Here is a 13,538-nt window from a genome sequence, read left to right as displayed (position 1 = left end):
TGATGATGAGGGAATCGTGGTGCCGTTTTATGAGGATAGAATGGTTGCCCATGTCAAAGGCAGAGGAGAGATCAAGGAGAATGAGAGCAGCAGGAGAGTTAGAGTCGAGATTTGTGAGCATGTCTTCACGGGTGTTCATGAGAGCAGTTTAGGTGACTCCGGATTCCCGGAATCCAGATTTTTGGTCATGGACGCAACCAGCGAGTTCAGTGTGATTGTTCAGTTGGGGGAGGCCCAACTTCTCCAAGAGTTTACCCAGGAAGGGGGTAGTGGAGATGGGGCGATAGCTAGCCGGGCAGGAGGGGTCGCCAGATGGCTTTTTAAGAGGGAGTGCACAAGGGAGTGCTTGAGGGAAAGAGGGAAAGAGCCAGTGGTGAAGAGTGGTTACAGAAGTCGGCAAGAGCCAGAGCGAGAGAGGGTATGTTGTCCTTAATGGTCCTAGAAGAGCAGAGGTGCACCTGTTTGGATGAGACGTTCATAGAACTGACAGCTTTAGAGACCTCATCAGGTTTTATGGGCAGGAGGGAGAAAAGTGGGGAGGCGGGTGGGTGGAGGAAGGGGAGCCAAGGGAGGCTGCTGAGCCGCGGTGGGATTGGAGGAGAGAGAGGACAGGATATTCAGAGTTTTAGATGAGAAATGGGAGACCAGTGTGGTGCAGAGAGCCTGTGAAGGAAGGAGAGCGGTGGAGATTGCAGAAAGGATTGCCGAGTTCCTTGCAGATTTTGAAAAGTTCAGTCGTGTTGTTAGAGGCTCCAAAGATGCAGGCTTGGATGTGGGTCCTCTTCTTGGGGTGGATAGAGAAACGATATTGCCTTTGGAGCAGGCGACAGGCCAGTTTGTCAGAGGATGACCCTGAAGTCTGCCACTTATGTTCAGCAACTCTGCACTTGCGTTTCAGGCATGCTAGATCGGGTAAATAAACGAATCATGGAAAAAGTATATACATATATATATCAATTTCTTATCTGATTCCCTTACCACTATTGGGGAGAAGAGGCCCACTTTTCACCTGGAAAATATTGCTTCCTGTTTAGAACACTCCCATGGGGAACAATTTTTCCAAGTGCTGAATCCATATCACCCTGACTTTGGAGGCAGGGATATCCCACACCATTTGGACACGTCTTTGGGAGACCGTAATGATTGCATTCTCAGAACTCCAGAACGAGTTCCTTCTACTGACCAAAGTTGTCTTGCCTATGAGAACCATTGGGCCTCATTACGGGTTTGGCGGTAGCCGTGCCTGTAACAAAGGCACGGCTGCCGCCAAACCTGTGATTTTACTGACACCCGCGAATGGGCAATTACCGGGTCATGCCGAGTTCGGCAGACCCGGTAATTGCCCATTCGAGGGTGCCGGCAATAAGGGGCTCCCTATCCCCATTCGGCCCCATAGGGCTCAAAGGGAATGGGTAGCTCGGATGCACCAGCACCGTTCATAACGGTGCCGGTGCATCCACGAGTTGTGCTCGCGGGTGCCACTCTGCCCGCCAGGTCGAACCTGGCGGGCAGTGCGAGACCTGCGAGCACAACTCGTAGTATGACGGTACGGTGACAAAGGTTCTGGTAAGCTTACCGGCACCGTTGTCACCATAACACCAGGGTCGTAATGAGGCCCATTGTATTTCTGAGACAAATGTGTACTTGCCATTGACAAAATGAGCTTTTTTATACCTCTGCCCTTGAAGAGCCATCCATTAGAAGCCTCTACACACTTGGTGAGCCTGTGAAGTCTTCTCTGGGCCTCTTAACTCACCCACCTAACAAGATGTACAAGATCCTGCTGTGTTCTTGCAGTGTCAAAAGAGATTTTATCTCACCCAGGAAGTTACTTTAAACTCAACCGTGCAATAGCAACCACATGCTATCGAGCACCTAGAGGCCAAACGTGTGCATTGCAACACTTCCTATAACTTAGAAGCAGCAATGCACTTAATTTGGGTTAGGAACTATTTTTGTACTGACAAGGGGCCTCATTACGACCCAGGCGGTAAGTTACCGCCTGGGCCGTGACTTTACCACCATGGCGTAAACTACGTTTACGCCATGGTGGTTGGCGGACTTACCGCCCCATTCCGACCTAGGCGGGGCGGTAAGTCCCCAATCCCCATTTACCCTTCCCCATTTTTGCCCCATAGGGCATAATGGGAGTGGGGAAGGCGTTAATTACGCCACCGTAAATTACGGTGGCGTAATTAACTCCATGGTCCCTTAGCGCCATGGATTTTAACACCTGCTAAAAGCAGGTGTTAAATCCGCCATGGCGCTAAGGGACCTCGTACTCAGGCGGTAAGGGTCGGCGCTGTTTACGGCGCCGTAAAACCCTTACCGCCTGAGTTGTAATGAGGCCCAAGACCTTTATAGCATTGTGATTGACACCAGAGTTGTCTTTCTTTTTAGTTTGGGCTATTAGGTGTTGATTGGGACCACTATAAAGCCCAAACTATTGCATTCACACTCAGCTTAATGTAGGAGGGATACCGTGTTATTTGGCTATGAGCCCTCCCATTCCCTGTCCCTAGCTATACTAATCCCTATGGCTAATCTCAACCATTCTTGCCTTTCCCGCCCAAAAGTGCTCTGTATCAGAAGTCTTTGCACTCCTCTGGTGGTGGCGGCCATGTTGTACGTCTCACGTGCTGATGTAAGGCACAGGCTGGTTCTATTTCCATGCCATCTCAAGCCTCTCTTACGAGGGACGTGACGCAGGCACTCTCTCCTCATGCTCGCCCTTTCTTGGGCAGCTGTCTTTAAACCCTGTATTCTCCCTTTTCACTTTCCGGCAGCATGAGAGACACAAGGTGATGGCTGCTCTGGGAGTGGGCCACTCTATAGCGAGCGTTTTGCTGCTGGGAATGGGGCACGCAGAGTCTATGGGCAGTGGCAGACTGCCAGTGAGAGACGGTTTGCGCGCTACTGTGGTTGGAGAGACCATGGGGGAGACTGCCGTGAGGGCACATGCAGCGAGGGGTTCACCATCTGCCCCCAGCCTTCTGCTGGCTGAGCGGAGCTTCCCAGAAACTGATTGCGATAGTTCAATGCATGGTCACAAAACGCTAAGCAGAGTAAAAACACAAATCGTGTGATGGGCGCGTATTTTTTCAGGCTCTTCTTTCGTCTGTTAGGTGTCCGGTCATTTGATCGAATACAAAAGATCGAATGACAAAAAGTTCGAGTCAAAAGGATCGAAAAACAATTTTTTCGAATGCATTTTTTTCATGATTCGTTTTTTATTTATTTAATATAGTTAAAACATGTGTTTTTAAAGAACCCCCTATAAAAAAATAAAAAAAATAAAATGCATTTGACCATTTCTTTTTCCAGTCCTTTTGACTCGAAAAAATGGCATTCAGTCCTTTGTATTTCGACCCTTTAACCTGTAACCGTCTGTTAGGCGGCTTGATTAAACCTTGTTTTAATTGTTACGGCATGGCTGTGTTATTGGCTAGATGTAGGAAGTGGTATAAACGGATCCCTAGTCAGAATTAGGCATGACATAAAGATGTTATTTTGCACCAGTCAAATTTCCTTTGAACAATGGGTTAATTTAAATCGCTTTCCACCATGTCGCACCAGTGGCCCTAGGGTGACCAGACGTCCCGGTTTTCCCTTTAGAAACCCCGTTTGGGTGGCTACCGTAATTAAAATTGTAATTTTCTTCCACAAAACTTTCAGAATTTTGAAGTCAGCTCTAACCTCCAACCTTTCAGGTACAAGTCACAACACTTACAAGCTGTGCCACAGAGACTGGCTTGAAACGAGTAGCAAGCCATGTTATATTAATGAGAGCAAACGCCTGTCTTGAATTAACATGCCAAGATTCAGAGAAAACTGCACAAATGAGATCATATAGAGTTTATAGAAAGGAGAAGTGCTGGAAATATGATTTTTTGGTGGTTGTGGGGGCTTGTTGGGGGAGGGGCGATAATTGGTGGGATGCAATGGGGTAGTCCCTCTTTTATGTTGTTGGTCGTCCCGGTTTTTCCTTTTGGAAATCTGGTCACCCTACCAGTGGCGATCATGAGCACTGCTCCCTGGCTTTTTTCCAAACCTACTTTGGTGCTGTTTTATAAAAAAAGACGGGGGTTTACTTTATACCCGAAGATATCTGCATATCAAGTGGGCACTGGCGCATGCACAGTGACGATAGGACTTTAAGGTTGGATTTGGGCACATTGTGTAATTGTTATAACCGCAATTTGGTGGCGTTCATTCCTATTGCCAGGTGGCTGATTAAGCTAGTCTGTGACGCGTTCCAGTAGCTGGCTCAAAGATGCTTATAGCTTTGGAAGTTGGACACAACTTTACGAATTTTGAAAATGTCGTGCCCAGTTTCTCTCTTGAACCAAGGGTTGTGAAAAAATAGGGCGCTATTTTTAAAGTACTTATTCCGCCGGCACCAGATACCGTTATTACCATTTATGCCGCCTGATATCCTGTATTACTGGGATATTATGGGCAGAGCAGGCAGCATTAAATTCCCATGGGATGCGATTGCCAGAATTACCAGCATCCGTAGTACCCAGTGCTGGTGATTCTGGCATGCATTTGACGGTGCTGGCCTGATCCACCCGCAGGTCAGGCCAGCCGATCACTGTCCCCACCGGCAAACGTGTGTTTCCCCGGGTGGAAAAAATGCTGGTGCCGGTATTACTGGCAATTTTACTGGCTTTTTTTTCCAAACTGGGAAACTTGCAATAAGGCCCTAGTCTGAAATTATAATTTACTGATAATATAATGGTTCTTTCCAACTTGTAAAGAGTCTTCAAACTCAAATCAAAATAGCAGGTTCCCTTAATATCCGGTTAGGATGTGTGAGGCACTTAATGGTTCGAATTCAATTATAATCTTGATGAATGTCCACTAGTGGAACAAATTAAAGCATAGAGGTAAATTGTGAAAGCGTATGGCTAAGGTGTGTTCCTGCAGATGTACTCATGTTTAATAAATAGTTTCAAGTGCCACATAGTTCTGGACAAAAGTGTTGTGAGGGCAAATTCGAGCTGGTTTGCATTTCCTTAAGAAAGGTGGGAGACCCTGGGCAACACAGTGTACCTCAATAAACTGATGCATGAACCACGTGGGCCTCTAGTAACCCCTTTTGTGTGAACTTAATTTAAAATTGACACCTAGAACAGTGATGTTCTGGGCAGATCCCCAACCGGTGGTTAATGCGTAAGAAAATAAGTGGCAGGGCTCAAATATTTTCTAGCATGCCCGTGACACACCGGGGTGGACACCACCCACGTCTGCTCCATATAGTGTCCACATATTTAGGGTTAAAGCTGCAACTCCCACCGGTTTATTAAATGTGAGGAACGATCTGACTCTGGCAGGGTTGGCATAACATATTAGTTGTGGCTTGAAATAACATAAATGTTTAAGTGTTTCTTTCAACACATCATTGTCAACGTTTTGCTCTTATTATATCAGTGGCAAGTGGAACATATTGACCATCTAACCACAGACAAAAGAGCAAACCTGCTTTCCTCCTGTGGCGACGTGATGGACAAATCCAGGCAAATCATGACTGAACTGATGACATTTCCTGCCAACACTCCACTAAGGTCTTCTTGTATAGATCGTCACTCGTGACAGGCTCTCCTCGACATTGGCCTTTTCACTGACCTTGTCCCTGTGTTGGAGCTGCTCACTGCTGACTGTCCTATTGTTGCCAACCCACCCTGCTGTGGCAGTGCTCTGGTCATCAAGGTAGAGAATGTGCACCAATGTCACGCATGCTGAGTGGAGCAGTGTGCAGGCATGGCTAGCATGAGTGACCAGCAGTGTCACCTTGCAGCTCATTGTTGTTCATGAAAATGGATAATTAGCCATGACCTGCCAACCTAGGGCACACTGTTGTTGCTTGTTGTGTTACTATTACTGACTGACAAAATAATAAAGTTGCCAAAATACCACAACTTAATCAAACTGGGCTCAGAAATAAGTGCCGCGCCTGAGAGCTGGCAAACACCCCCACAAACGATGCACTGGTTCCACCCCTCATGTGCCACTGCACCCGTTTGGGATAACCGGGCCAGTGCGTCTAGCTTGGGCACCGTGACTCGCTTCAGTGCTGTTATCTTCTCAGAAGCCTGGCATTATAGCAGGAGTTCGCCCGAGCCCTGTCTGTGTTCCTAAGAAAGTGAGTAATCTCAATATCACAATTTTTTATTATTTAAAGATTAGGGAAACCTGTTTATTTTCTAACTTTTTAGTAAGGCCACGTTCATTTAAAACAAATTCCACATCTTTTAACCACAAGCTGTTGTGGGACAATATTATGAAATCTTTTTTTCTGAACTGCCTGTTCATCTAATTAGCATGATGTTCTCGTTTACACAAATATGGTTAATTTCATTTGGATTGAGTTTGCTTATTGCTACCCTATGTCTGGAAAACTGAAGGTCCTTGACTGGGTGGACACCGTCAAGTTGGCAAAGCGGTAAGAGCTGGCACCATACGATGAGAACCAGTAAGGGGAAAACGTATCTGCGTTGACAACTTAACGGCTCTATATCCCATGTGTTCCACAACGTCCGTGCCCTGCCACTTAAACAAGTTTTGACATGTTTCTTTTTTAAGGGGCTTTATAACGCAACTGCTGTCATCTTGGCAGCCTCATTGGCACTGGAAGGGAGTGTATTGGATCGAGCCAGGGGGCAACAACGTAAGTGTTGAGTGCTGGAAGGAAGAACCAGTGTTGTGTGCTGGTATTTTCAGTTTGGGCTTGCCACAGCCAGTGCCGGCCTTAGGGCAGGATGGGCCGAGAGACTGCCCGGGGCCCCATAGAGCCCCAGGGCGCCAGCTCGGGGGAGCTTTTCAAATGCTCCCCTGAGCTGGCGTGGTTGGAGAAGTGTCATTTTGACGCGGGCGCATTTAGGAAACAATAGGGTGCTGGCACCCTATTGAGATCATTACCACCCTGCCCTGACGTCGCGAGTGGGGCGATAATCATCTTAATAGGGTGCCGCGGCACCCTATTGTTGTTAAATGCGCTGGCTCCAGTGAGCGCATTTAATTTTAAAATGACACTTTTCCACCACAAAAAGAAACATTTGGCGCCACCATTCACCCCCCACCGCGCCCAATTGACAAGGGGCGCGGTGGGGGGGCGAGGCACAGTTTTCTTTTTCTGCCGGAGGCGCTGCTGCCACTAAGGCCGGCACTGGCCACACCTATAAACTGAAACTATTGCAATGTAGTACAGATAGGGAGGAATGACATATGAGGAGGTACAGAGTCTGTAGGCGTTGTTTGTTTGGCAATCTGCCCACGCTTTAACTGCCCATGGCCATGCTATAATCCCTATGGCCTTTCTCACCCAGTTCCAGCTTCTGCCCGCCCAAAAAACACCACATGGGAACTCTTTGAGCTCGTTTTATGCAAGCCCTACCATCCGGTTTTGCATTCAAAGTGCCTGCCAGTGTTTTTTCAAAGCAGTTCAATGAAAGTTAATGACTTAATTGGAGTCTAAACACTTACCAGGCCTGCCTTCAGCCTCTCCATTTATAAGCACTCCTCGTGTCCTTCACTGAAGTCCTGTTTAAAACAAGCATTGGCAAAGTCAACATTTTTGGCTTGTGCATAAGATGTAAGCTTTTGCCAGGCACTGCTATTAAATGCCCAGGTACTCACACCATTTTGCACCTGCCACCAACAATGGGTAGTCAATACCACTACGGCAGTGCCTAGCATGCGCCTTTCCCATTGCCGAAACGAAAACCCAAACTGTTGGGATTGCCAATTCTTGTTTACACTTTACTTTGGACTCATCGATTCGTTGCCAAATCATCACTACGTCCTGCATGTGGAGGTTAACCACTGGCTTTTCCATTGACAGCCTCTGCGAAGCCCTTAGACTCTGGACGGTGAGTGTTTTGTCAGGATACATAACCAAGCTGACTCCCTCTGGCTTATCCGCCACTGAGGCCGGACTGCCCTGGTGATCCTTAGTCTCCAGCTTTACTATTGACTCATTGGAGACTTATTGCCTAGAACCTTCAGGGGAAGATATTCTCAACAGCTATTGTTTGAGTAAAATACAACTATGAGATGCTCTTCTGAGCCTATGTTTGCTATTGTTTTAAAGGCAGTAGCAACTTTACCTTGCTGACATTTTTATCCATCATTTTGATATGATATGATCGTTTATTTATATAGCGCCTATACACAATGTGTTTCAAAGCGCTTCAAGGGAAGGGTACAAGGGAAAATACAATGACATTCTTACAGGCCATGAACAGTAAGGATGTGAAATTAACTATCGTACTCGGCCTGATGACATTTCAGATAGTGCAAGAGCTAAGACATAGGTAAGGAGGGGAGTGGGAGCGTGGGAAGGAAATGGAAACAGACAGGCAACTACTGTACTAGGCCTGACGACATTTCAGATAGTGCAAGAGCTAAGACATAGATAAGGAGGGGAGGAGGAGAGTGGGAAGGAAATGGAAACAGACAGGCAACTACCGTACTAGGCCTGACGACATTTCAGATAGTGCAAGAGCTAAGACATAGATAAGGAGGGGAGGAGGAGAGTGGGAAGGAAATGGAAACAGACAGGCGACTACCGTACTAGGCCTGACGACATTTCTAGTGGAGCCGGAGAAAACAAAAGGTGAGGGAGAGGGGTGCAGAAAGGGAGGGGAGGAATAAAACAAGCGACTATTGTACTAGGCCTGACAACATTTCAGATAGTGCTGAATTGGGGGTGGGGGGTACAGTAAGGGGAGGTGGGAGGAGACAGACGAGGTTGCTATCATACTAGGTCCAGGGACAATTCTGATAGAGTAAGTGCATAGAAGAAAGTAAGGGGAGGAGGGGAGGAGAAAGGAGAAGGGAGAGGAGGGGAGAACATAGAGTAAGCAGTCAAAAAGAGTGGCGAAGCAAGAGGGAAGACCGAATACAATTGCAGAAGTCAGTAGTAACACATAATGTAGCAATCCAGGATACAAGATGAAGATGGGAACAGCATGATTCAGGGCCACCATGAGTACAAGATGCAAAGGAAGTCCAGCATGAGAGTTGAGAAAGGGTGACGCACCATGAATCAATGAAGTGCATTAAAGTAAAATCCAGCATTGGCCACAAGACGGTGATGGTGAAACCAGAAGGTATCCATACAGACTCCTGCAGAAGTAGGCTGGAGGGGGGAGGGGGGAAGCTGGGTAGAAGAATCAAGCAAAACAGGCAACAAGAATATGTGTTTGATATTTTTCAGTTAACTCAAAGATACATTGTTATAACACCCACTAAGATCCCATGTAGTTGTGGTTGTTTCTTGGTTCTCCCCTGAAATCTAAGCCCCCTTCTGCCTCTTCTACAGGGTACAACCTGAGCACAGACCACGCTACCAGATGGTGTGCCACGTGTTCTTGTAAACCCCTTGTTTGGAATAGGATTGAGGTTTGTGCCACCTTCAGTAAATCTCCGACCCCACAAAGGAATGTCAAACTCCAGGTCTCCCCGAGTGTGTATGTGAGTGGGTGTCTGTATCTCAGTGACTGGCCAATGGGTGTATGTGAGTGTTTGCATGAAGGAGGGGAGCTCTGAGTGAGTGAGTTACTTACTAAGTGGAATGCAATGACTGGGGGAGTGAGCATGTGAATTGGTAAGTGAACACTTTATTAAGTCAGTGAGCAAGTGATTGAGCAGTTAAATACTTGACTAAGGGCCTGATTTGCACCGCGTTTTTTAATGGGACTTTCCCATTCACAAACGCTTTTGTAAATCAGGCCCTGAGCGATCGTGTAAGTGGTTGAGAGACTCTGGTGACGAGTGTGCAAGTGAGCAGTTAAGGAAACGGACAAATGAGTGACCCAGTAAATGGATGAGTAGGCTAGTGAGGTGACGAATGAGTGAGTGAGGGAGGGACTGAGTGGGCTGTGTTGTGCACTATTGCCCTGAGCTAAGTCATCGCCAGTCACTTGAGTGCATTCATCGTGTGCCCTCAGTCAGGATTAACAGCACTGGGGTACGGAGTCCCCTAAGCACTCTGTCAACTACGCAAATGGCCAGGCAGTGCAGCGCCTCACAGCGCCTCACACTCCTAAAAGGGCCTACTTCTCAGAATACCCATGATTGCCAGCCTCGCGTGCTGTCTAAAAGTGCAAGCTTCTCACACTGCATCTTGCACTGCCCACCAATATGAGTTCCTTACGTCGCCACTCACTACAAACCCCTTTTATTGCGTCCCATTATTATGACGATTGCACAAAACTCAGCAGAAGGAGCTTGTCACAGACTTTCACCACTGCCAGCTTTTCCCACTTCCCACCAATGCCAGCTGCTCACGATGCCCCCATTCCCACGCCGTGTGAGCTACTTACATTGTCTCCCACTAGTGAGAGTATCAGGCAGCACCAACGGCTAGAGATCCTCACTAAGACAAGCTCCTCACACTACCCACTAATCTGAGCGCCTCCCACTGCCAACCCGTGCAAGTTGCCACACTTCTCGTTACTGCCACTTCCTCACATTACCTACTACAACGTCCATAACTGCCAGATTCTTACACTGCTTACAGGTGCAAACTCCTGACACTGCGCATCACTACTGCCAGCTTCTAACATTGCTCACAGGTGCCATCTCCTGACACTGAGCATCACTGTCGCCAGCCTCTTACACTGCTCACAGGTGCAAACTCCTGACACTGTGCGTCACTGTCGCCAGCCTCTTACACTGCTCACAGGTGCAAACTCCTGACACTGCGCATCACTGTCGCCAGCTTCTTACACTGCTCACAGGTGCAAACTCCTGCCACTGCTCATCACTGTCGCCAGCCTCTTGCACTGCTCACAGGTGCAAACTCCTGACACTGCACATCACTGTTGTCAGCTTTACGCTGCTCACAGGTGCAAACTCCTGACACTGTGCATCACTGCTGCCAGCTTTTTACACTGTGCATCACTGTTGCCAGCTTATTACACTGCTCACAGGTGCAAACTCCTGCCACTGCTCATCACTGTCGCCAGCCCCTTACATTGCTCACTGTTGCCAATTCCTGACACTGTGCATCACTGTTGCCAGCTTCTTACACTGCTCACAAGTGCAAACTCCTGCCACTGCTCATCACTGTTGCCAGCCTCTTATACTGCTTACAGGTGCAAACTCCTGACACTGCGCATCACTGTTGCCAGCTTCTTACACTGCTCACAGGTGCAAACTCCTGACACTGCGCATCAATGTTCCAACTCCTGACACTGTGCATCACTGTTGCAAGCTTCTTACACTGCTCACAGGTGCAAACTACTGCCACTGCTCACCACTATCACTAGCCTCTTACACTGCTCACAGGTGCAAACTCCTGCCACTGTGCAACACTGTTGCCAGCCTCTTACACTGCTCAAAGGTGCAAACTCCTGACACTGCTCATCACGGTTGCCAGCCTCTTACACTGCTCACAGGTGCAAACTCCTGACACTGTGCAACACTGTTGCCAGCCTCTTACACTGCTCAAAGGTGCAAACTCCTGACACTGCTCATCACGGTTGCCAGCCTCTTACACTGCTCACAGGTGCAAACTCCTGACACTGTGCATCACTGTCGCCAGCTTCTTACACTGATCACAGGTGCAAACTCCTGACACTGCATATCACTGTCACCAGCTTCTTACACTGCTCACAGGTGCAAACTCATGACCCTGTGCATCACTGTTGCCAGCTTCTTACACTGTTCACGGGGGCAAACTACTGCCACTGCTCATCACTATCGCCAGCCTCTTACACTGCTCACAGGTGCAAACTCCTGACACTGCACATCACTGTCACCAGCTTCTTACACTGCCCACAGGTGCAAACTCCTGCCACTGATCATCACTGTTGCCAGCCTCCTACACTGCTCACAGGTGCAAACTCCTGCCACTGCTCATCACTGTTGCCAGCCTCTTATACTGCTTACAGGTGCAAACTCCTGACACTGCGCATCACTGTTGCCAGCTTCTTACACTGCCTACAGGTGCAAACTCCTGACACTGCACATCACTGTTGCAAGCTTCTTACACTGCTCACAGGTGCAAACTACTGCCACTGCTCACCACTATCACCAGCCTCTTACACTGCTCACAGGTGCAAAACTCCTGACACTGCACAGCATCACTGTCACCAGCTTCTTACACTGGCCACAGGTGCAAACTCCTGCCACTGCTAAACACTGTTGCCAGCCTCTTACACTGCTCAAAGGTGCAAACTCCTGACACTGCTCATCACGGTCGCCAGCCTCTTACACTGCTAACAGGTGCAAACTCCTGACACTGTGCATCACTGTCGCCAGCCTCTTACACTGCTAACAGGTGCAAACTCCTGACACTGTGCATCACTGTCGCCAGCCTCTTACACTGCTCACAGGTGAAAACTCCTGACCCTGTGCATCACTGTTGCCAGCTTCTTACACTGTTCACGGGGGCAAACTACTGCCACTGCTCATCACTATCGCCAGCCTCTTACACTGCTCACAGGTGCAAACTCCTGACACTGCACATCACTGTCACCAGCTTCTTACACTGCCCACAGGTACAAACTCCTGCCATTGATCATCACTGTTGCCAGCCTCTTACACTGCTCACCGGTGCAAACTCCTGACACTGCGCATCACTGTTGCCAGCTTCTTACACTGCTCACAGGTGCAAACCCCTGACACTGCTCATCACTGTTGCCAGCTTCTTACACTGGCGATAGGCACTGCTCCTCACACCTCTCTCGATAGTTGCCAACATGGTCCATTCCAATCTTTATGTGCTTATCCAGTCCTGTTTTTCTCTTCGAATTCTAGAACATATATGTTTGCTTTTGCCATTATAAAACTCAGAACACAAGTCCCAGATTGCAAAGAAGAAACCAGGACTGGATAAGCACCAACAGATTGGAATGGCTCATGTTGGAAAACTGCCTGCCCACCAGAGGCGGCTCTAGGGGTGAATGGCGGGGCGTAGGGGGGGCTATAGCTCTGGGTCTTTTGCATGAGTTACAACCAAAAGGCTACCTAGCCCCGAGTCCCGACATTAGCGTAGCCCCAGATCTTTTCCAAACCTGGCAACATTTCTGAGACCCACCACTTCCAGCTGCCCATTAACGGGAACTTTCATACTGCCCACCACTGGCAGTTTGTTCCACTGCCCAAAATGAAAGCTGCTTACCTTGGCCTGCTAAACGGACACTCACGCGTGTGCCAGCATTTGGCCACTCACCAGAGTCATTCTTATCGTGAGAGAGTGTCATGGCCGCCAGCGCCCCGAGGATCAGGAGTCTCAGCATGTTGCGGGTCTGCAGAGCTGAGTGTCGGGTAGTAAGAGGCAGGAGCAGAGAGTGCCGTGTGGAGCACCGCAGCCCATACTTATACCCGCGCAATTCGCATGCGTCGCGGTTCCTTGTTCCAGTAACAATAGTGTTAGTACAAAGCAAACTATCGGACGACCCTCCCCAGGGGCTGCTGCAGGCCATCTGAGATTCCTCTGCCGGATTTTCCAGCGGATGGGCAGGGCTGCACTGGGAAGTAAAAGCAAGGCCATATTACACAGGCGGAATGGCTACCTGCACGCTCCA

At 48.5% G+C, this 13,538-nt stretch overlaps 1 protein-coding gene across 1 annotated transcript in view; it reads right to left on the bottom strand.

Annotated features, from left to right (window-relative positions):
• LOC138521151 (antileukoproteinase-like) overlaps positions 1–13,327 on the bottom strand; it is a 79,932-nt gene extending 66,605 nt beyond the window's left edge. The window contains exon 1 of the mRNA XM_069633729.1: positions 13,184–13,327. Coding sequence (XP_069489830.1) covers positions 13,184–13,250 — 67 coding nt within the window. The 5' untranslated portion in view covers positions 13,251–13,327. The remainder of the gene's footprint in view (positions 1–13,183) is intronic.
• Positions 13,328–13,538: the final 211 nt, after the last annotated feature.

Source organism: Ambystoma mexicanum, chromosome 13 (assembly GCF_040938575.1).
Source record: "Ambystoma mexicanum isolate Mex_15411 chromosome 13, UKY_AmexF1_1, whole genome shotgun sequence".
Taxonomy (NCBI): Eukaryota; Metazoa; Chordata; class Amphibia; order Caudata; family Ambystomatidae; genus Ambystoma; species Ambystoma mexicanum.
Note: the sequence above shows the minus strand (reverse complement) of the source record. Positions and strands in the feature narration are given on the sequence as shown.